The following is a 24,542-nucleotide window of genomic DNA, read 5'->3' as shown; positions in this document are numbered from 1 at the left end:
ATTTAATTAAAGTGCAAACGCAGCAGGGGAGATTTTGACTGGTACTTAAAGGACAATTCGAACCTGGATTTAAAAGTTAGAAAGAAAGAAAAAGATAGATAGATTTGAGCAATATTGGATTGAGTAATACAAGCAAAAGTAAAAGCAACAACGTCTTCTGGTTTCTGGTTTCGATTGAAACGATGAAGAAAACGTACGAAGTCTGACGAGATGGTAGAATATGAGATGACAGAAATTGGGGGATGAGTAGATAGGTTGGTAGGTGGATGGGTAGGTGGGTGGAAAGGAGAAGGCGAATCCGCGGAAACTGAATTCCCTGAGAGTTTAGGATAGGGCACCCACTCGTCGGTGCAAGGACGGGAAGATATTTCTGTTTAATAGTCGACGTACCGTGCCGGTAATGGAAGTCGAGGCGTTTGCATGCCGGGAGGCACGCCGGGGCCGTAAAGTTAATGGCGTCGTAGGCGACACGATAAAATGATGCACCAAGTTTCACCGACAATATTATTGCTGGTACCTGGTTCGTGGTGTCTTACAATCCCATTATATCTATCTCTTCATTTTCTTTTTTTTTTTATTATTTCATTTCTTAATCTAATACGTACGTAAGAGAAAGAATTCATGGGGTTGAATACGTTGAATGATTTTGAATTGATTTGCTTGTAATTATTATTATCGTACTTCGTTGTCGAAAATAATTATTTCGATAATCGTTTAGCGTTATTTTGCCATCGATATTGTTTCGCATATGAAGAATTAACGAACGGTGATATATAGGAATCGTGAAATTTTTTAACAGGATTGTGTCTGATACTTGATGACATATTAAACCCAGCCATCCGTTTACGAAGAACTAAATGAAAAGAAGTAGTGCAGTCTTTAATCACAAACGATTTGAAATTAAGGTCTCTCATTTTCACTTTGTTCAGCGAGATCGTTAGTTATTCTTTTTGTTGGGAGAAGTAAAATCATCTCGAAAACGATGCGAACGGAATTAAAAGCTACGACGACAGACAGATGCTTCAAGTTACCAATTCATTTTCTCTCTCTCTCTCTCTCTTCATCATTTTTCTTTCCTTTTTTACTTTCGTGTACTTATTTCATCGTACGCTTATTTTATCGAGTATCGATTACTACCCACCCAAGTGAAATAAAAGAAACTCTTCTCCTATTTTTCGTTATTATTTATTTCAATCTTATCAAGCAAACGTTCGTTTTATACGGAAATGCTTAAAAAATAAAAAAAAAAAAAGAATAAATAACTTATCTGAAGCACTTCATTATAATATCCCGGCTGTAAAAATAGGAAACGATAAAAAGTATAAGTGCAATAATTCAACGTAAGCAGAGTAGTAGTAATAGTATTTTCCTAAAGAAAATCTGACTCTTCTTTGATTCTCTCTTTCTCTCTCTCTTAGAGTTGGTAGGTGAAGTTAGAAGGGTTGGTTGGGAGAAGGGAAGGTAGAGAATGCAAGAAAGGCGGCCTGATTACGGTTTGAGCAAGCGTTGTCGGCATCAGTGCCATCCTCTGGCAGTAGCAAGAGCACCGGGCGTCCAGGTGTAATCACTACTCCAACAAGCACCGTGTCCCACTTCAGATGCTTTATGCTCTTCCTCTCTGGATCAGTTGAGTTTCTCTCTCTAACTCTCTCTCACTCTCTATCTCTTTACTCAGCCGGTCTCCATTTGCCCTATTCAAGGGGTTGCAAGGCAGTAAGACGGGTGGTAGAGGGTGGCTTTAGACTTTCGGCATCCGGGCCGGGTTGATTAAGCTTCTGGTGAAGGTGATGATGTTGCGAATAGAGAGAGAGAGAGAGAGAGTGCTCGAGAGTGCTCAGTGGTTGTCATCTCGTCACTAGTTTCTAACAAATCCGTTCGTTCGTTCTTCTTCTTTCCCTTTCTTTAATCTTGACTCTGTTTCTCTTTCTCGCGACAGTATTCTCTCGGTATGTTTAATAATCATCAGAGTCAGAGAAGACCCGTTCCAAAAATTTCTCTATTTGTTCTTTTCACGCGATAAGAAACCTTAGGTGCAGAATTATTAGCTCTCTTTTATCGTTGTATCTTATAACGACGAACTAGAAAATATAAAGAAAGGAAATTTTGTTGGTCATTTTTGGAAATCCGTTTTCCTCTCGTCGAGCAGCAAAAACTTATTGTTGGATGAGGAAAAAGATAGGGGAAAAGATTTGAGAAGTTTAAAAAGAATATAAGTGACGATCCTATGTATCTATATGTACATATATGTATAGTATATATACTATGCATATATATACATGGCCCTTGTACAATTTACAGTGCTAAAATATTGAAGAAGGAAAAAGTAAGGTCATCCCAAGGGTATCGACACCCCCTAACCGCCGGCAGTCGAGAACTCTAACGGTAGATGTGAGATGCCTTTGAAATATTCACGAATCAGAAAAGGCGCCCATTGCGGTTCTTTTTATCTCATGAAATAGTTAAGCTCGAGAGAGAGAGAGAGAGAGAGAGGCATTCGCAAAACGATAGGCAGACCGCTGCTACTGACTCGGCTTGACTTTTGTTCATTCCTTTTTTCCCATATTTATTTTCTTATCCATCTCATTCTAAAACGATTCGTTTTAAAAGGATAAAAGAATATTTAATTAAATATACTACGGAAATCTATTCACCGATATGGATAATAATTATTGATCGATAATAATAATAATAGATAATTACGTTCGTAATTTTATTTTTCCAGACGGATATCAAAGAAGCAAAATTATTGTAATAATAAATGCAGAAACGCATAGCGATATACAGTTTGTTATTAATATTCGTGCGATTAAAAATTTTAAATGCAAAAGCATGGAACAAATATAAGATATTAAAAGAAATATATAAATCTAATCTCAGTCTGGTCTGACAATGGATCCGGCGCTAGTGAAAATGTCAGTTTGGTACGCATAAAATTTTCGCAAACGGGCCTCGACGTTTCTGCTGGAACGAAAAGTGCCTTTCGTTGTCGATCGACGCCGTAAGTCACTTTTTCCTAATGGAACTCGTTGCAGCTCACCCTTTCCCCCTTTCTCTTCTTGTTCGTCTATCATGTATGGTGTATATAGATATATAGATATATAGATATATATCTATCGATATATAGTGTGTGTATGCGAGCGAGAAAGAGAGAAGAAGTGCGTTTTGTTCGGGATTCAATCTGCATTCGCTATTGATTCCAATCCGATATGGTGGATTTCAATTTTTGTGATTTACTCCTTACAACGTAGTCTGTAGCAGCTCGTCGTCCTCGTGGAAAAGGGCCATTTGTTTTCTTTCTCTTTCTCTTGATCTTTTTCTTTTTTCTTTTTTTCCTTTTTCTTTTTTTTTTTTCCTTAATGCGTCTCGCCGATGCGTCAACGTCCATCGATCAAAGATGACTTCCTACTGTCCACGAACGCTATTGGTAGTCCGTGTTCGTTTGTTCAACGAGAACTCGTCATTTCCCCTTTCTCTTTCTTTCCGTCATCTATACATTTTGTTCTTTCATCTCTTTCCTTCTCGTATATCCGGAAATGCAGATACTATAACGATGTATTTCTCTCTCTCTCTCTCTCTTTCGATATCAATGACGTTGTTTCTATTATTACATTTTATACAGATACCTACCCACGTATATTTGTTGTTCATTCATAAGATCGATGCTTGTCTCCGATTCAGACAGATTATTTCTGTATTTGTCTCTTCCCTACTTTGGAATTTTCCTTTGTGAAATCGATCGGGACTCGTTCAACGAGAAAAGTCATTCGTATCAATTACCAAGAGCCAATGAGAGAGAAGTTCTAGTAACGACCAAAGTTTCATGAAACGAAGGAAGATTTCTTCCTTCTTCTTCTTCTTCTTCTATACTTCTTACTACCTCATCTTTTGGGAGGATAACAAATCGTTGATTTGATTTCTGCAATAACAGAATCGCGCAAGGTACCCTACGTGAGCTTTGCTAAATTTTCCGGAAATCCTTTCGAGGCTAACTTGTATCGCGCTTTAACTGCGTGGAAAGTCGTAATTGAGTAACGTTAAATTGGAATTTATGAAACATGAAAAAGAAACGGAGGGAGAGAAGGAAAGCATATTACTTTTCGTTTCGTCGATAGATGAGGGATACTACTTCTTACTTTGATTATTAAAACCAAATACTCGGGGGGTCGGAAGATTGAAAGTTCGGAAGGAGCAATTTATCGAATCATGTGAAATGTAACTTAGCAAGAAGTTACTTATGAAATGTTCTCGTTATTTTACCAATTACCTTTAAACGACTAAACAAATTACGTAACACTTGCTTGATAGTAGTAGTAGTAGTAGTAGTAGTAGTAAATATGAAAGTTCCTAGCTTAATATGATAGATAAAATAATGTTTAATTAGATTGTTCTTTCATTTTATCGTTAAATCAAACGATCGTAATGTCGTTTTGATTTATTTTTTTACTTTTCTTATAAACGTTATTATATCGCAACCGCTAGATCTATGATTACGAAAAGAAGAAAGACAAAAAAGTATATATAAAAAGAAAAAGGAAATAAATTCGAGGAATAAAAGATGATATCGAATACCGATAAGCGCAATCGATGACGCGAGGAGGGCATGTATATTTCCAACGAACGATGTCTGCGATCAGGTTGACTAAAATATTAAAACGCGCTACGAACTATTCTTTTTCCCCTTGGAATATTCTTTTCTAAGAAAAACTTGCGTACCTCAAACGACATCATTGACCGTTTTGTAAAACACACACGTGCACGATGTATATTTATCATCGAACACTTTGGGATCGCTCAATATACCCTAAATTTTTTTATTATACTATCTAATACAGAAAATGTATACACATGTATATTATATAAGTTTGTTAGCAAACAAATTTTTAAAAAAGTGTTTAAAAAAGAGATTATATATTATATGATATCGGGATGAACCAAAAGTTCGTGCGTTTATTGTGCTGTAAAATTAAAATTTACTTAGTAAATATGAATAAAAAAAAAAAAAAAGATTAAACGTACGAACTTTTGGTTCAGCCAATATATAATATAATTTAAATAAAAATTAAATGTATAATTATAGAATGATTATAATAATTATATGTAAAAAGAATTAAAACGGATCGTTGATTAAAGAGGGTGATATCGTATGGTTAAGGGTAGACGTCATACGCAGTACTCGTTTACCCTTCCTTTTTTTTCTCTCTCTCTCCCTCTCGTGATTTTACGCGACGTCGACAAAAACGAACGGACGGACGAACGTCGAAAAGTGGGAAGGGTGAGGAAGGAAAGGATGATGGCGGAGAGGTTGTATGGCTATTTAAACACTTTTGCCATAAATTCGCGCGAAAGAGTCCTTGAGTCTCGTTCGCGCCATGCGATACTCGAATATTCGTCTCTTTTCCTCTTTATTTCTCTCTCTCTCTCTCTTTTTCTCCCTCACTTTCCTTCCAATCCCTTTCCCTTTTCTTTCTCACGTTCTCTCGGTAGTACCTTTTCCACCGATTCAAGTCTCGTTAGCACGAACAAAGCTCCGACTTCGAGTCTACGAATTTTAAGAGAGAGGGAGGGAGAGAGAGGCAGGCAGACAGACAAACAGACAGACAAAAGAAACGAATTAATTTGAAACTTTTTTATTTGTCATAATAATATGTCCTATGATATAAAATTTACACTTCTAATAAAAAAGTGAAATGTGATTGTAACATTTATTAACTACAAATTACGAGTTTCATTTGAAATAGGGAATTAAATGAAGTTTTAGAAAGACGAAAAGATAAATCGAATATGAAAAAGATTGAAAGAAAAAGTGTAAGATAGACAGAGAAGGTGAGAGAAAGAGAGAGAGAAAGTTTGTAAGGGTCCATAAGAATTTCGTTAGCTAGAAGAGAAAGCTGGTGCGAGGAGGGGTAGTACGAAAGCGAATAATGCGATGATAAACACGAGTCACTGCTGTAATTAAAAAGTTAAGGGGTATAAGGAAGTGACGATAGAAGAAGGAAGAGAAGATGTTTGTAGTGGAAAAGGGAGTAAAAGGGGCACAAACAGGTTTGTTGCTGTTGGCTTCTAGCCGATGAAGTGGAAGGCAAGAGGAGCTTCTACAAACTTCAGATTAATAGCGAGAAAGTTATATTTCGAGCTCGAGACAGGCGTAAGCTTACATATATATGTATATATATACCGATATGTATAAATGAATGAAGGTACATGTACGAATGAAATTTCGGCTACAGCCGCGAATATTCCCAAGAGAGAGAGAGAGAGAGAGATAAATAGACTTGTGCTCCTATACAAATCGAAATCGTTGATTGGAAGCGTTAATTAATTTGGTCTCTCTTTCGTTTATCGAACGGACGTTGAAATCGATTATGAAGTTACGTCCTTGTGTAAATACGTTCCCTTTTATTTCTAATCGATTTGATAAAAAAAAAAAAAAAGAATTCTATTATCGGATCCTCTATTTCTATTAATAATAAATTACATCGATGTTTTAATTAATTAAAGATAATGAGAGAGAGAGAGTGAGAGAGAGAGAGAAAAAATATACAAATTATTAACATACAAATTGGGTGAATTCAAGGAAGGAGAAAATCATGCTTAAGTATGAAATAGATATAAATATATCATTGACGGTAAACTTGGTATAATAAAGGGCCGTTTCGTAGTCTCCAATTATTAACGTCGTTAAAACACGACCCTGGCATAACTTACCCCCCTTTGACTTCTATCCAGGGATTCTCTGTTTACAATTTCGATGTTTGCAGAACGGCTCGAGAGAGGGTTTCAGAACAGGGTGAGAGAGTGAGACGACTACCGACACCCCCTAAACGCACTTTCAACCCCTGACTATTTTGAAATAAGTGAGAAAAAAAGTTTGTTAAAGACGTATTTTCTGTCTCTTTTTTTTTCTTATTCATTCTTTATTTACATCTTTATATTTATCTTTCCGTATTTTCGCAAATAAAGTTTTAGAGAAGTTTAGAAAATATTTTTTTACGAAATCGAAACGTATTAAAATATTTTTTAACGAAAAAAAAAAAAGAAAAAATGCATTTTTGCAAAAATGTATATATATTCGACAATGCTAAGAGATTTGTAAAGTGAAATAATGTATCAAGTTTAATTCGACGTTTGAACTTTTTGTAAGGGAAATTAAAGTAAGAAGAAAATTGTATGTCGGTACGTAAAGTCGTGACAAAGTTCTCGTGAGCTCTCTCTCTCTCTCTCTCTCTCTTTCACCTTATTAAATAATACTCGCGGCAGTACGCCAAGTAGCGTATCAGCAGTCGTCGTACTGAAAGGAATACGAAGGACAAGAGATTGCTAGCAGTTTGAGGAGGAACTCTGGGAACGGTTGCGCTCGTCAAACTAACGTTTTGCGGTACTTTCTTATCTTATTCGAAATTCATCGTCGTGATAAAGTTTCTCTCTCTCTCTCTCTCTCTCCCAGGATAACGACATAAATCTCTAAACTAAAGACGATTTCGAAAAATATCGTTAAATTTCGTTTGATTGAAGATTACAAAATAAAATATGATATAAAAAGAGAGAAAATTATCAATCGTTGTTTTCGAAGAAATGCATTTTGTTTTTCCTTTGTTCGTTTCATTTAAAGCGTAGAATATTTCTGAAACATTTATCTCTATCTCTCGCAAATGCAAACTGACAAAAAAAAAAAAATAAACAAAAAAAGAAAAGAAAAAAAATTTGAAATGCATATTTAATATTGTCATTTTAAAAAAATAGCATCAGGACGAAATCGTATCTTTCTGTATGTATGCACTGGAATTCCTTACGATTTCTATGCTTTCTTCTTTTTTACAGAATGGAACAACAAATACGTGGAGTATTCAACAACCAAAAGAAACATATACCTCGGCAGGAGAAACTACAAGATTTTTCCAAGAGACAAACAAATAAAAAAAAAATTAAAAAATAAAAAAGAAACGCATCGAGGATTTTTTTTTCCCCTTCTCTCTCTCTCTCTCTCTCTCTCTCTTTCTCTACCTTTTTCTCATGCGAGGTCATCGGTCGAACGATATCTCATTCGCAGTTTTACTGGCGTGTAAATCCTAGGAAGTAGCTTCCTTAATACTTTATCACGCTCGAGTAAACGTAAAAGGTTACACCGCAAAAGCAGTAGTAGCATCCAACATCTCTGTAGATACTTCTCTATGTCTTCCTCATCCTCTTCTTCTTCTCCTTCTTCTTCCTCCTGCTCCTTCTTCCTTCGTAACTCCAAAAACCAGAAACCAATTCCTTCATGGTCCTTGTATATTCACTATAAGTATCCATCAGATAGGATAGTGAAACATGTCTGTATAAGATGGTCCATCGGGATATTGTAGGGATTCAGATACGGTGTTCTAGATCGAACTGTGTTTTATCGAATACTAAAGGATAGTTTATAGATTCCGATTTTATTTTCTACAAATTTTAAAACCTTTTCCTTCACTTTGTCATTGTCTCGAACTATGCAAAATATATATATCTCTTTATTTTATTTCTTATGTTATTAACGTTTGAAAGAAATTCACTTCAATGTCTCGGGTTTGTTATGAAATGAACGTATATACATATACTTACATAGGACATACATATGTTGTATATTGTCCCATGCACAAATCGATCGGTCCAGAACGTGCCGGGATCAACGTCTTTCTTTTCTTCCCTTATCACGTCTGAAACCCCTTTTCAAACTGACGCGTATTTTGTCGAAGCATGGATTCTTCTTTTCTCGATGCATGCATGCACTTGTTCTTCTATCTTTTCGCCTTTTTTATTACTAATACAAAGAAGTGCCGACTGACAACGAGGTATAACACAGCAAGTATCTGTGATATCCGACGAAGCTGATTTTATCCGTAACCCCTTTTCTCGATTCACCCTCTTTTACACTTGCAATGTACATCATTTTGACAATGAAGATGAATAACGAGAAACTCTTTGGATTTATCCCATCCCATATTAACGAAGATAAATTTTACTTTCTGGATTAACAAGTATATCTCTTTTATTTTTTTCTTTTCTTTTTTTCTTCTTTTTTTTTTTACAAACGAATCTTACTTAATAAGTAATACTAAATCTACAGCGTATTGATTCTCGAAAAATGTCTCTTAGATAGAAAAATTGAATATAGTATCTATTGGAAAGATGCCCATCGAAGGAGTGCCAATAAATTTATCTTGCTGTAAGAAACAAACCACTCCCTTACGTTTCAACCATTTTTCCCTTTCTCCGTAAGAAAGTTAGAAGATTTTGAAGTTATTCCGTAGAGGGGAGAGTAAGTAGATATTATGGAGAGAGAAACGGGGGAGAAAGAAAAATCCACAGTTTTCTATTCTTACCACGTACAGGTGTAACTCGTGCAGAAAGTATGAGAAAGATAGATAGATAGAGAGATAAAACAAGAGTAAAAGAGAGAGAGAGAATAAGCGTAAGTCTCTGGAGAACCGGACGTACAAACTTGAAACTTTTTCTCTTGTAACTCAACCCCTCTTATGAAATTGTAACGGAGGTCTGGGATTAGCATGAAGAGGGGTTAGGACTATTGTTCTTGCGTCCTCCCTCTTGCGTGCGAAGGGAGAAATGCACACCTTATTCGCGTGACAGTCTCCAAGAGTTTCTCTATGATGTTATCGAATCGATCTGTACAGAGAGACAGATGCCTCTCTCTATTTCTATTTCTATTTCTCTTTCTCATTCTGCTGTCTCTTTGTTTTCTCGTCTACGCCCATCCACCCCCAACACGTACGTACGTACATACGTACGTCTGACCGGTCGTTGGTACTTACTACTGTATTATTTCGATGTCCCAGCAAATGACAGCCCACTATTTCCCGAGTCACGTTCGACGTGTCGGACTCAATGCAATTTTATACAATATAACTCTATTGTTTCCTATTTGTATAATATTTCTGAGTTATACCCGACAATTCTTTCGATCTCTTGATAGGTATATATATGTGTGTATTTTAAAAAGATATCCAATAATATATATCTGTATATAATATTTACGAATAATTCAATTGAGGAGAAAAATCGTAAATTCTTCAATTTTGGAATAACACTTCTTCACTTTGATGGAACAAGTTTTCTATATTTGATTAGGTTACTTGAATTTCCGAGAAGGAGGCGTGTCCGTTCTCAATGGAATCGAGAACTCTATACGATGATGGGATTTTGTTGTTATTTGGAATTTAACTGTGGCTTCGTCGAAGCTTGAGGAAATCAGATGATGAGGGTTAGTTCGATGAAAGATGCATACGAATAGAATGAAAGAAGAGGAAAAGAGAGGGACAAGGGAGAGGGAGCACAAGGGTATCTAACACGATCGTGAATCGCGTCGAGAACGAATACACCCTGTTATCCCATAGGGGTGGCAACGATTCGAAAGACTTTTTGGGACGGACAGGCTCGTCCTTTCCTTTATTCCCTGCCAAAGGGCGAAACACGGACGATACCGAAAGTCCACACCACCCTTCTCTCATGGTGCTATACCGAACAACCCTCCCAGTTAACGATGAAGAATGTTTCACGAGCGAACGTAATTCGATTCGATTTCCGATTTAGAGCTCTCCAAACTTCCAAATGGCTCCCGGGGTGAAGTCTAACGCAGAAAGAGAAAAAAAGAAATGACGAAAAAAAAGAGAGAGAGAGAGGGAGGGAGGGAGGGAGAGAATTTCGAACGAGTTATTTTTTTGAACATCGAGAGAGTAGATATTAGTGTAATGAAATTTCAATACTCGCGTAAACTCGGTATAAATTGTTGTAAAAACGTTGTCGGGTAGTTTTGGTGCTACTATCGAGAAATGAAAAAAAATGTTTAAACGGAGGGAACGCTTTTAAACTTCGTATATTTCGTTTAATGAACTCCCGCAGGTGGGAAAAGAAACGAAGAGAAAATGTTCTCGCGAGAATTTTCATTTACCAAAGAGGGACGGTAAAGTTCGTACCTTCTATAAATCAACCGGCATCTTTTTATTTCCTTCTTTTTACGCGTTATAAATTCGCAAGGAATGAGAAAAGTTAGTTAAATATTCGACAAGCAGTTTGGGAAACATCTACTACCAATAATTTTCAACTAAATCGAATTATTAATTAACGTTAATACGCGTGTTTCATGATATTTGCATTTAGAAATTCGATGCGAAAGTGTTAACCTTGGTTCTTTCTTCATTGAAGTAGTAGTAGTAGTAGTAACCGTGATCCAATAAAGCTTTGAAGATGATGATCCTGATCAACGTCAAGCCAAAATTCGAATAAATACGTCAATCTTGTTCGATGTGATCCACGAAATATTCGAAGTATACCTATCTAACAGATGCGCTTTATTATCTAGACATAAAATATTATTAGCAAGTATAATATTTAAATTAACTTTAACTTCATATTAATAAAGAACCTCCGTCCTCCCATTGATATAAATTTACAAAAGAAAAAAAGAATACCACCCTATCAAAATCCATTACCTTTTCGAAGCCCCATACATCTTTTACGACTACTTTCTTTTTCTATCCTACAAATAATTCCATCGTTTCCATTCCTGATTCTAATTCGTTTCTGTCACAATCGTCGCATCTGTCGAAACGAAAAACGAAATGAGAACTATAAAAGGGAGGGGTTTACGAATTGAAAAAAAGGAAAAAAAGGAGGAGGGGGGGGACGTACAACAAAGTACACACTTTGTATAGTTTCTATTTTTGGTTTTCGGTTTCGTGACAGGTGGTGGTGGTGGTGGTGGTGGAAAGGTTCTAAGAACGATCGAATTTTCGAATGATTCTTCCCCCCCACCCTTCTTACCACCCGTTTTTTTCTTTCGTTTTTTACTTTCCCCTCGACCATCGTGGAACATCGTTTCACCATTCTTTTATCGAGCTATTCGACCTATTCGAGACTATTGTGAGAGAAAAAACTTTGCCCTCTCTGGTACTCTGCTTGCCGACGCTTTGAAATTGTACCCATGGGACCCATAGACGACATCTTTACACAATATTTCTCTCTCTTTCTCTCTCACTTTCGCAAACTCTCACCCTTCGCGTTCCTTTTTCCTTCTCTCTTCTTTATTTTATTTTTTTCTTTTTTTTGAGAGTAGGACAAAGAGAGAGAGACACGGCGTTTACATTAAATACAAGAACCAAGTTTCCTTTTCGATCTAATTTGCTTTCCAATTCAATGAGGTCGATTTAGAAAACTCTTCGCTAGAATTACGATAGAATCGATCTATCGCAAAACGTGTTGTCGAAACTTAAGAGCTATCGCGAGCTGCACTTTATCTAACTCCTTCTCTTTCCCTTTTTCCCTTTTCGAGTATTTCGATCCTCTCTCTTATCCTTTTAAAAGATCACGACTTTTCATTAACCGAAGAGATTAGGAAAAGTTTCGGGGGTTGTGTTTCGGCCGAATTGAATTCTTTTTCTTTTTTTTTTCTTTTTTTTTAAGTTAGACGAAAATTGTGCTGGCTGGTTTTCGAGACACAATGCAACTTCGTTGCAAACGAAAAGAGAAAGACAAGGAAGTGCTGGCAGAAAAGTGTGTGTATGTGTGTGTGTGTGTGAGAGATATAAAGAGAGAGAATAGAATTAGAAAAAGGGTGGAGGTTGTATAACGTTTTCGAAGGAACAACGTGCCGAAAAGAAAAAGTAAATAAAAAAAAAAGAAAGAAAAAATAAATTAAAGATAAAAAAGCAAACGTGAGCTTAAGGGCAGCGATCGGATTTCGGTTCTTTTCGCGAAGCTACTGAGGCTTTGCTGGGTGTTAGAAACAAAAGAGAAAGAAACAGAATGAGATAAAGTGAGGAAGGGTAAAACACGTTTGGACGACTACCTCCACCCTCCGTGAGAGGGTTAAAAAGCAATTTTCCGTTTCTACTCGATTCGAAGAGCATCAGCGGCAGGGCAGGGCAGGGTAAAGCAGGGTTGCTACCTCTTTTCCATCCCTTCTTTTCTCTTTCGATCTACACAAACACACACACACACATACAAATTTATATATATAGTTGTCGACCTTGGGCCGAAGCAATTTCGATCGAATCTTCACGATCGAATGGATTCGACGAAACGTGTCGGCACGTTTTTGAAAGGCTTGCGAGGAGGTGGAGAAAAAGGTACAAAGGGCCGTTTGTATATTTGCGAAAAATCACTATGAGATACTAGTGAAACGTTCAGGTTACTACGTTTTTGTTGTTCTATACAGATTACAAAATGAGAGAGCGAGCGAGAGAAGAGGCTTTTCAAGTACTGTAATTTCGATTGCTTTTATCGAATGCTTTAAGCCTAAACGAATTACGGTTTTTTTTCTGGAAATGTTGGCTAAAAACTACACTTTCTGGAATAGCAACTTTTAATATTTTGTTCGATATCATTTGTGACATTTTGAAATATATCCCCTCCCATGCACCGTACAATTATTAAATTATTTTTTTTTTTTCTAATGTTATTATATTTATTATATACTTTTTTGATTGGATTTAATTTTTTTATATTTGAATGTTATTTTATTATAATATAACTATTGCATGTTGCGTTCATTATTATTACGTTTATATCTCAAAGTACTATTAAAAATAAGATCATTATTAAGAATTCATAAATATCTTCTTTTGAGGAAGGTTTGAACAAAACCACCGAAGCAATTCTCTGTGCTTGCAATAAAAAGTAAATAAAGAACGAATCGAAATTTTTATCGAATTATCAATATTAGATTATTATTCAAGAATACATTTGTTTCATAATATTCGAAATAAAATTAAAAAATGATTCCGCGTAAGTATTATACTTGGAAGAAAAAAATCGGTTGAAATTATTTTGTTTGCATCGACTTATGTTATGCGTTGATCCAATCGAAGTATAAAAAGAAATAAAATGAAAAAAGAAAAGAGAGAATAAAAAAAAGAGGAGAAAAAGTGTCTCAATGCTAGAGGTTGAACGAACGTTGAAAAAAAAAAATAGGAATTGGCTTCTTCTTCCATAGAGAGAGTATTCGCTCGCGGAGAAAAGCGTCAGCTGTCCGAATGACGCAGAAACATCGGCTCGCCTCTATGCATGATTGACAGTTTTATGGGGACGCACCAACGCAGTTTTGCGATTTACGATCTAGACTGGTTTTATCGTCGGCCGAGTTGAACCATACTCTTCGAAAGAGACAGAAAGAACAACGTTTGATACTAATGACGTTTTCGTACAAGTGTACAAATGGAAAACGATTTACGACCGGGTATCTCACTTATACTTTTGTTTTTCTTTTATTTTTTACATTCTCTAACGAAATTTGACGAATGTTAAAAGAAGAAAGAGACAATCTCAATATTTTATAATCAAAATAATTACTTATATAAAAATATATTTATATAATATATTTTTATTATATAAATATATATAATATTATTTATATAATAAACGGAAATTTAATCGGATAATTAAACGGAATATTAATCGGATTAATATTAACGGAATATAAGTAATTTTTAAAATATATGTATATAAATATATATGTTTAAACACTGGAATGGAAAAGCATGCAAACGCGGAATGTACAATTTTTCATTTTACACCAAATATTTGTCTTCTGTATGCAAACGAGTTACTGCAGGAAATATAAGTACAGTCATCCGCAATATAGCCAATTGTTTTCATCGGATCAACGCAGTTCTAAAATTTTATACTTTCTCGTTGACCAATGTAATAAATCAAAAAAGTTCAAACCGGTGAAAGTAACGTTACTATAAAACTAAATACAGCAATATATACGCAATATATATATATATATATACATAGGTATATATAGAAGTTAATACGAATATTTTTTTTTCATTTTTTATGTTTGATCCCAGACTTTTTGTATACCCTATTTATATTATATGAAAAAAAAAAGTATATTAAAAATATCTAAAATCTTTTACTCACCTCGCAATTCGAATGGCTGATGTTACTTAAATTCAATCTGAAGATTTTGTCCCTGCAATAAAGAAAAAAAAACACAAACGTTATTGCGTGTTATGTATTATAACATCTTTCGAGTTATATTATTAAAATAAATAAATATATATATATATATATATAAGAAAATAAAACAGGGGTGATAGTGGCAGTGGTGGTTGGTGGTAGTGGTAGGTAGGTGAAAATGTGAAAATTTCCAGGAAAGACGACAACTACGACTACCATTTTCATTCCACTCGTCTAGAAAACGCATTACTCTTCGTACACCGTTTACTTATGGTCGCGTGGTAGCACATTGTGGCACTTTGCTAGGCAAGACGTTCCACGTCGGCAAATGCTCGCGAACGTCACGGAATTTCTATGAGAATGCGAGACCTAAAGGAAGGAAGGAAGGAAGGAAGGAAGGAAAGAAAGGAAGAACAAGAACAAGAATAAGAAGGAATACGATGACGTAGAAGAGAAAACAAGAAGAGAAGTAGAAAAGAGAAGGATAAGAAACATAGGATTCGAGAGGAAAAGAATAGAAGAAGAAGGAACCTTCTCTTTAAGGTTGTAGGATCTTTTAGAAAACCCCCTACCCACCCTCCTAGTTTCTAGCTAGTTCTAGCTAGCTAGTTTGTGTTTTTTTTCTTTTAAAACGAAAGATCCTCGCGAGAACTTTGATTGTTCCTCCCTTTTTCCGGTGACCGCCTTTATTAGGATCTCTTCGTTGAAAGCACGATCGTTCGTTCATTTTGTTTGAAACCTATCGTCGAATGGGAGAAAGAAAAAGATAGGAATGGTAAAATGACACGGGGTAACGTTAATGAACACAGCTCCGAAGATTCTTTCCGTTTTCTCGTCTTACGAAGAAGAAAATCGATTTCCATTCGGAAATCATTGTAAATAGTGTACTTCATCATTAGAGTTTTCCTCTCTTTGATATATTTCTTTCTTTTTTTTATCTTGCCGTTTGCGAGCGAAATTTTATCATTAAATGTACCTAACGACTAACGACAAAAATTATGAAAATGTTATTGCTATTATATATATCTATCTATATAAAAAAAAAAGCTAGTGAATTATTATTATTATTATATATTCTAAGTTTGAAAGAATAGATTTGCAAAAGTTATTGCAGTTTATCTTTGAGAATTAACTCCATTGTTGGAAAACTCGTAGCTGACCTATATGTATGTATATATATATATATCGATCGCTTATCATCATTTTTACTGCGACCATAAATCCTCCATTCGGGAGGTGATTACTTTCTCGATTTATACGACAAATCGGGACAATAAATAGAAAGAGAAAGAGAGAGAGAGAGAGAGAGAAATTATTCAAATCTTAGTTATGGATAGTGAAAATTGTAACGAATTGTGAGATAAACGAAATGAGAGGAACGAAAGTGAGGGGGCGGGAGGAAAGACGAGAAATGAAAAAAAAAATTGAAATAATAAACAACTATATGCACACACATATATATATATAAACATACACAAAAATAAGCAAGGGATAAGATTCGTCCACTTTTTTTTCGTTTCCTCAGTGGAAGAAAGCATAAGAGAGAAAAGAAAAGAAGGAAAAAAAATAAAAAGAGAAAACAAATCTCGTCGGATAAAATCCTACGAGGACGAAAACGATTCGATGCTTCGAACTTTTTTACTCGGTGAAAAACTTGGAAAAAAGGGGGTTTGGTAAAAAAACAGGTGAGGGTGACGAACCTTAAAAAAAAAGAAAGGAAAAACTAAGAGTAGAAAAAAAGCTACTCTCTGACACTCTCTTTCTTTCTTTTTTCTTTCCCTTAGGTCTTTTACGTGTCGGCTCGCGATCCCTTTTTGCTGGAAGAAATTCGCGTAGGGTTGTTCTGAGAGAGGGCCATTTACGCACGCGAGACTTGTTCCAAAGTGAAGCTTGTGTTTTCACCAATATTCGATACAATTTCGTTCGAAACAACTCGTGTGAAAATAATCAGATATTTATCCTTTTATTTACCATTACCTAAACCCATTCCCAGCACTATTTTAATAAGTCCGAAAGAGCAGAACATAGGTATTGTAGCTTCTCATCCAGTTATTTTATTTCTTTTTTGTTTTTCTTAATCTTTGATTTTTAATTTACTCCTTTATCTTTCGTTTCCCTCTCTCTCTCTCTCTTTTTATCTTCACTATCAGCCAAGTTTCTTTGGACGTAATAATAGGTTTGGTATAAATACATACATGAAGTTTTGCGGAGGAAAATTTTATGTTGCCACGTAAAGATAAAGGTTCTAACGATGTTTCGGGACTTGAAAGCGTGTGAAAAAGAGATAGGAAAGGAAAGAAGGAGAGAGAGAGAGAGAGAGAGAAAATGCTCCATCTCGTATTTTAATCGAAAGATGTAAAACAGCGAAGCGCTCGACTCTAAAGTCGATTTCTTCTCTTTTCTTCTTCTTCTTCTTCCTTATCTTCTTTGTCGTTGTCGTCGTCTTTCTCAAAACTTTGTTTTATTGCATGGAAATAACGCCTTGTAACGATATTATTTCAACGACGACATCGGAACGTTGCATCCTCTTCGCATTTTCCCGTTCGAATATGCAAAACGACTCTTCGCATCGTAATAACGATCCTCTCTCTCTCTCTCTTTCTCTATCACACTCTCTTTCTCTCTCTTATTTTCTTTTTCTTTTTTCTTTTTCTTTTTACCTTTCGCCCGGCTGTACTAAAATTCACATTACGAGTTTGATGAGAAATTTCTCTGCTCGTTCGGCCAAAGATAGAGAGTAAGAAAATGCATTAACGCCAAAAAGGATTTTTCTACAGATGAAAATGCACTTTATTTCCCCCCCTTAGACTACTCTCCCCTATTATTTCTTTTTTTCTTCTTTTTTTTTATATCCCTATTATCGAAGAACCAACATCGTGGTTACAATTTTCAGTTTTTAACATCGATGAATTATAAATTAGTTGGCTCGAATACTCCTTTCTTTTTTTTCCCTTTTTCTTCTTTCTCTCTCTCTCTCACTTTAACAATAAAGGATGAAACGAGAAAGAGAACTTTGTGGTGGTGAAATTGGAAAACGAATAGCCGGAACGTTTACATGGAAGTTTATGAGCTATCGTTTGTAGACTACCGTATAAAAATAAGAGAAAAAAGAAGAAAAGAAAAAAAGAGAGAAAAAGAGAAGATAGAGAAAGATAGAAATAGAAAGAAAGGAAAAATGTTAAAACCAAAAAACGAAAAAAAGAAAGGGAATACAAATTTCGTTCGATAAACATTCATATATTGCTCGTTGATTGTTTAGATGGACGAACAGAATTAGCTGGAAAAATAATATCGTTGTTTTATTATTCCATGTTCTGATTTTTTTTTTTTTTTTTTTTTAAATACCCCCTTTACCCTATCTCCTTCACCCTCTCTCTTCCTCTTCCTCACTTCTTCCTTCCTTCACCACTTTCACCTCTTGTTCTTCCTGCCTGTCTGTGCTTGTTTCTTTTTCTCCCAGAACAGAATATCGGTGCATCCACAACATCACGATGCCTGACCTGATAATTGGAAGCGTTCAATTAGCGTGCCTTAATTGAAGAATTGTAATTGTGCCGCAACATAGTAGTCGTCGATTCTCAAACTACAATTAATGGGTTTCACCTTTCTAATTAACGAGGAACGATGCTCGCACGGGTATCGATTTGTACAATACGATAGATGAACACGTGAGTTGGAGACAGATGAACTGAGAGATAGATGATAGATAGATAGATAGATAGATAGATAGATAGAGAGAGAGAGAGGGAGAGAGAGAAAGAGAAAAGATAAAGGGAAGCATCGAAAAGAGAAAAGAGGTTGTACACGTATAGATATATTCGTCACCGTGTGACCCGTACAAATTGTATTACGTTAACCAATCTCTATATGATGAAATCCAACGTAAAATGATGATTGTCATTTCCATTATCGCTGTTATTCATAAAATACGCGAATACAAATTTGGATTAAATTAAATACGGACAAATGGAATAAATATTATAACTTGTTTAAGAATCTGCCTAACAAATTGTTTGGATTTTTGATTTTACGTTTGTTACGACAATTGTCTTGTAACATCGTAGCGATAATATTAAAACCATTCTCTTCGAATGAACAAAATATTAATAATCCTTTTCTGTATACCATGGTAAAAGAAAAAAAAAAAAAAGAAGGAGAGAAGATAGAGGGAACATTGAAAAAAGTTCTTTCCTTCATTGGCCCAGAATTCTTATTGGAACTCGATATTCTAACTTTGTAGGTTGGTAGGTAGATAGATAAAGAATAAAAGAGGACATGAAAAGATATAACTTGTACTAGTAGTCACGTGTACTACACCCACTCACGGATGAGATGGAATACGCAGATGACTAAATACAATAGAAGAGAGATGACGAGACAAAATACAAGCACGTGGAAGGAAGCCAGAAAATCAGGAAATGTTAAAATCGAAGTACCCGCTTTTCCTTAGAAAATGCAATTTATCGTAACCGCGTTTCGCCACCCACTTTTACCTCCACCTCTCGTCTTCTACTTCTCTTTACCTATTTCTATTTATCTCTCTTTCTCCTTTTCCTCGCTAAATCGTCGAACCTTTTCGTTTCATCTTTCTCTCTCTCTCTCTCTCTTACTGTTATCTCGTTAGAAAAACTAAAAGTTCCTTTAAAGACAAAAGCTTTCATCCGTTCGCATTTTTTTTTCTCATCGATGTCATTACCATAAGCTTCGGAGGCTCCCCTTTTCGATGTTCTCCATCTATTTCTCTCTCTCTCTTTCTCTTTCTTTCTTTCGTTTTCTTAGTAACTTTCTTTTGATATTTACAGCACGAATTTTTCGCATCGCCCGACGAGAAAGTTGCATATTTATTTTATCGTCTTTTTCAACGACTACGCTCTGGTTTACTATTCAAGAGAGGGATAACGTTCGAGATGCCTTATCCGATTTAAGGAAAGACGGATTTTATCCTTCCTTTCAACGTCGGTCGAAGAAAAATGATCAAAATCGTGCAACTTGTATTCAACTTGCATCTCTTTCTTTGTTTCTTTCTTTTCTTCTCTCTTTATTTTTTTTTTTCAACATTTTAGAATATATACATCTACTGCAATAATTAATGAAAAATTGTAAAGAAAAATGCAATTTTATATTTCTTTTATCATTTGTTCGTGGATCTAGTTGAACTAAATTCCAACAATAATTCCTAATCCATTGCATTTTTATCGGGCAAAGTAAAAAGCCTCTCGACCCCTTTGAAAAGTCCCTTTAATATCTTTTTTATACTTCACGAGCAATTTGCGCTGACGTAATTCGATGGACAACCAATATATTATACGACACAGTTATTAGTGTTCCTTCTTTGAGCAACGTTCTTCCATCATTCGTTCATTCTACATTAAGAAAAATCGATACCACTCGAGACACCCTCTCTTACTATCTCATGATACGGGATCGATTTTTAAAACACAAAAGAGAGAAAAATAAATATAGAAGAACCACCTAGGTTATTAGACCTTTGTCTACAAATAAGACTTAGAGGAAACAACTTTCAAAGAAAAACTTGCTAAGGAAAAAGAAAAAAAGAAAAACAAAAAAAAAAACATATTTAACAAAAATTACGTGTATAAAATCTAGAACGACATCGATCATTTATGCTATTAATATCCTTAAAGAAAATGTTCTTTTATTAAAAATAACAGGAAAAAGAAGAGACTAAATTAATTAACGCGAAAAACATGATCGTTTAACACGAGATCGATTAGGAACGTGCAAACATCCATTCCCATTATTGTTTCATATCGACCAAAAAAGAAAACAATGTTATGGTTTTGGGGTTTTAAAAAGAAAAAAGAAAAAGATGATTCACAACGAGAATAAAACGAAGGAAACCTTCGAAGAGAATTTTCTAATCTTTCCTTTTCTTTTCTTTTATTTTCTTTTCTGCACGTTAATAAAGACGTAGAAGATATTTGTTGATGGGATAAAAGTTAGTTTATCTCATTGTTAACGGGACAAACGTTAAATTATTCGTTGATTCGCTTCCAAATATCCCTCCATTGCCATTCCACTCACCATTTCGACGACCATTTGCTAACGTACTTCTTTTGTTGCACGCTTCGATCTCTCTCTCTCTCTCTTTTCACCCAACCCTTCTTCTTCACCCTTTAACTTGGTAAATGCCGAGCAGAATGTTACGTAGTTTTGGTAATGGAGAATCGTCGTTGAGAGCAGTGTCCTCGGGGTAGCTAAAGGCATCTTCAACCCCTTCTTTTTCCTTATCCTTCTTCTCTTCTTTTCTCTTTTATTCTTTTTCCTTTTCTTTATCAAATGAAATATAGGAAGATTCGAGTGGACTCGTGCCAGGCACGATCACCAACGAACGAACTCTTACGACGATCGTTACTTTTTATACGACGACAAATTATTATTATATCCTTGCTTCGTGATCTCTTCGACTCATCGTTATAGTTACGTTTTAAAACATTTTAAGAAGAAAATTCGTACAGGATGTTCTTAACAAGTTTCCAGTTAATCTTTAAAATGTCATTAGGTAAACGTTTCTATTCTCAGGTTTTTCCAGGAATTTTTCTTTTTTACAGTTTTGTCAGGATTTTTACAAGGTTGCATCAAATTGAAACGAGTATTTAGCTCGTACAAGGCGAAAGTAGTGACAAGGGTGTAAGGGAGGGGAACATCACTTGTTTCGTTTCCTATTTCAGAATATACAAACTATAACTATTATTCATTTTTTCTGGCCTTTACAACGTGGAAGTTTGGAAGATTGAGTTTTTATAGTCAAGTGGTTGAGATTTTGTGTGCACGTGTGCGTGTACAATACATAATGCGAAGATTATTTAATGACTGTACGAACATACACATCCTGTCGTGATTTGTTTCATTTACAACAACTTGCGATTTTTTTCCTTCCTACATGCTTTGAATACTGCTAACTGAAGCATATGATTGACCAAAACCAGCTGGGCATTCTATAGAATACTCGGATTCTTTACATTCATCGTAGTATACATAAATATTCAAATAATTATCAACCCCATCGAATGTCGTTTACAGCCATTGCATTCACAGAGCGTGTATATACGTTTTGATAAGGGGATGAAAAAACCAGAGTTGGTTTTGCATGTGAAGGGATTAAATCCGAAACGAAACTACAAAACGTTTTGGTTTGGAACGATTAAATGAAATGAACTAACTGGTTGACGCTAAATGATCAAAGTAACATTTTGAAAGGTTTTGCGTGTTGGTAAATACGCTTGTTACGTGTATATGTGTATGTGCATGCATTCAGAATATAATCAATCCTAGATAAATCGATTCTGACCAGACGTACAATACAGTTTAAGATAATTAGATGTTTTAATGTTATTAATTTATTATTTCTCGATATTTAACGTTAATTTTTATTTTATTTATTATATGTCTATGATAAAAACAGCCTAATATTGAACAAAACAAAGAATAACATTGAACAAACTTGTAACAATATATTCGTCGAACGAATGAATATTGAGCAGGTAAAATTTTTCATTCCGCTAAATTGCATCGAATATTTTTAAAGAGCAAAAAAAGAAATAAAAAAAATAAAAAAATAAAAAAATAAATACAAGGGGTTAAAAAGGAAAAACAAATGAAAATTTTACTTACATCGCACCGACGTAAAGGGCGTCCCTTTTACTATCAAGGTAGAGTGTCCTGTAGTAGAGCATACCGCAGCTGAATTCCCGTACGTGTTCTGAAAGCAAAGAGAAAAAAAAACAAGTTGAAAAATAAATAAAATAATGAAATTCGGACGTCGGAAAGACAGACCGTAGTGAAAATTCATTTTCTCGAATATTCGTTCGGACGGGACCGGGGGGGAGGGGGATATGAAGAATAAAACGGGGTGGTGGATGAAATCGTTAGATTTTCATTAGGACTTTTACAATAACGTTGGCGGAGACGACTCCACGGTGTTCTGTCCCGAATGTAAAACTCGTTACGAAAGTTGACTTTTGAGCTGACCGAAATGCAAAACACACATTGCCGACTCTAGACATGTATTTCTTCTCCTTTTTTTTTTATTTTTTTATTGCTGATTGATCAAGAGTAGTTGGTTATCGTATAGCACAAAAAGGTCTTTAGTAAAGCGACAAAAATATAAAATAACCAAACGAGCAACATTGATATAAAAAAAAAAAAAATAAGATAGAATCATTAATAACCACAATTTATGTTCATTATTCTCGATTACGTTCAATGAAATGAAACCATCCCTTAGACATTACCGAAACGATAGTAGTTCGAGTCAGCTGTTAGCTTTTCAACCACTATGTCTCTATCTATCTATCTATCTACCTATCTATCTGTCTCTTTCTCTCTCACTATTTCTCTCCTTTTCTTTTGAGCTTTTTCTCAAAGCCGACACTGATCTGCTTAACATATGAAAGAACGCCGCCCCTTTCTAAATATACTCATTCCACTCTAGACTAACAGAGCGCGAACAATACTATATTTTATACGGTATCAGAAGGGGCTGAAGTCGAATGAAAGGGGTTGTTCTCCCATAGCTTGGAACTAAAGAGAAAGAGAGAGAGAGATAGATAGAGTGAGAGAGATAGTTCATCTGTCTCTCTTACATTTCTACATTTCCCTATCTATCCGTCTTTCTTGTACTCGTTGCTCACTGCAACTATTGTCCCATCCTTCACTTTTCTTCTCTCTCTCTCTCTCTCTCTTTTTCTATCTCTTCCTTTTTCTCTTTTTATCTTTAGCAAACGCACGAATCGCAAAAAGCCGATCTCGCGCTTTATCTACCTTCGAAAGGGTGCTGCCGTTGCATCGTCCCTTTTCCTCGGTCCCTTTAATATCGGACTTATTCAAAACGATGTGCTGTTACGGCTCGTTAGATAGGCCCACCCGATATGGTGAAAGTATTTTCCATGGGTATACGAACAAAGATTTATATATATAGGTATTTCTCTTTAAAATGATTTAAACGCATTTTCCTATTATAGATACTTGATTTAATTTGGTTACGATAGATTATACATATTACATTATTACCATTTTAATATAGATCCTGATTTAATTAAAAGTACAAATTTTTCAATTTTTTTGATCGAAGGAGTTATGAAAAAAGACAGTGTTATAAAATATTAATTTTATCCCATTTAATTAAAAACATTTTACATTTACGGTAAATCGTATTACATTCACGAGATAGATTAACGTCGAATATTGATATGAATAAGATCCAAACATGAATGTGAACATTTGTTGAAAATATATTTAATAAAAAAAAGAAAAAACAGACGCGCGCGACAAGAGAGAAAGAGAGAGAGAGAGAAACAAAACACAAGATTCTGAAGTGAATAGTAAAGAGTCGAAATCTGGGTCAGTCAAATATCATCCAACACACGAAGCTCGAGATTTCTGTAACAAAATAAATGTCGAGGAGAAATAAAACCAAATAAAAGCAAATAAAATAAAATAAAATGAAATAAAATAGAAAGGAAAAGCAAACAAAATAAATAAATAAAAGAACGATAGAGGGAGAGAGAGAGAGATAGAAACTAAAAAGTGAAATACCGCTTTTTTCCTCGACAATATATCCAAAATTTGTTTTCCATTGCGAA

General features: G+C 35.0%; 1 protein-coding gene and 1 long non-coding RNA gene across 2 annotated transcripts in view; one reads left to right on the top strand and one right to left on the bottom strand.

The window, feature by feature from the left end:
- Positions 1 to 24,542, bottom strand: part of LOC122520143 (semaphorin-2A) — a 174,221-nt gene that overhangs the window by 15,820 nt on the left and 133,859 nt on the right. Inside the window, exons 2-3 of the mRNA XM_043640143.1 lie at positions 22,573 to 22,660; positions 14,899 to 14,950 (exon numbers count right to left, since the gene is read on the bottom strand). Of these exons, the coding sequence (XP_043496078.1) occupies positions 14,899 to 14,950; positions 22,573 to 22,660 (140 nt within the window). The remainder of the gene's footprint in view (positions 1 to 14,898; positions 14,951 to 22,572; positions 22,661 to 24,542) is intronic.
- Positions 6,762 to 7,937, top strand: LOC122520145. The gene is made up of 2 exons (XR_006304448.1): positions 6,762 to 6,854; positions 7,819 to 7,937. It is a non-coding gene; the product is annotated as an uncharacterized LOC122520145 (long non-coding RNA).

The sequence above is a fragment of the Polistes fuscatus genome, unplaced genomic scaffold (genome assembly GCF_010416935.1).
Source record: "Polistes fuscatus isolate 324 unplaced genomic scaffold, CU_Pfus_HIC Scaffold3, whole genome shotgun sequence".
Classification (NCBI taxonomy): domain Eukaryota; kingdom Metazoa; phylum Arthropoda; class Insecta; order Hymenoptera; family Vespidae; genus Polistes; species Polistes fuscatus.
Note: the sequence above shows the minus strand (reverse complement) of the source record. Positions and strands in the feature narration are given on the sequence as shown.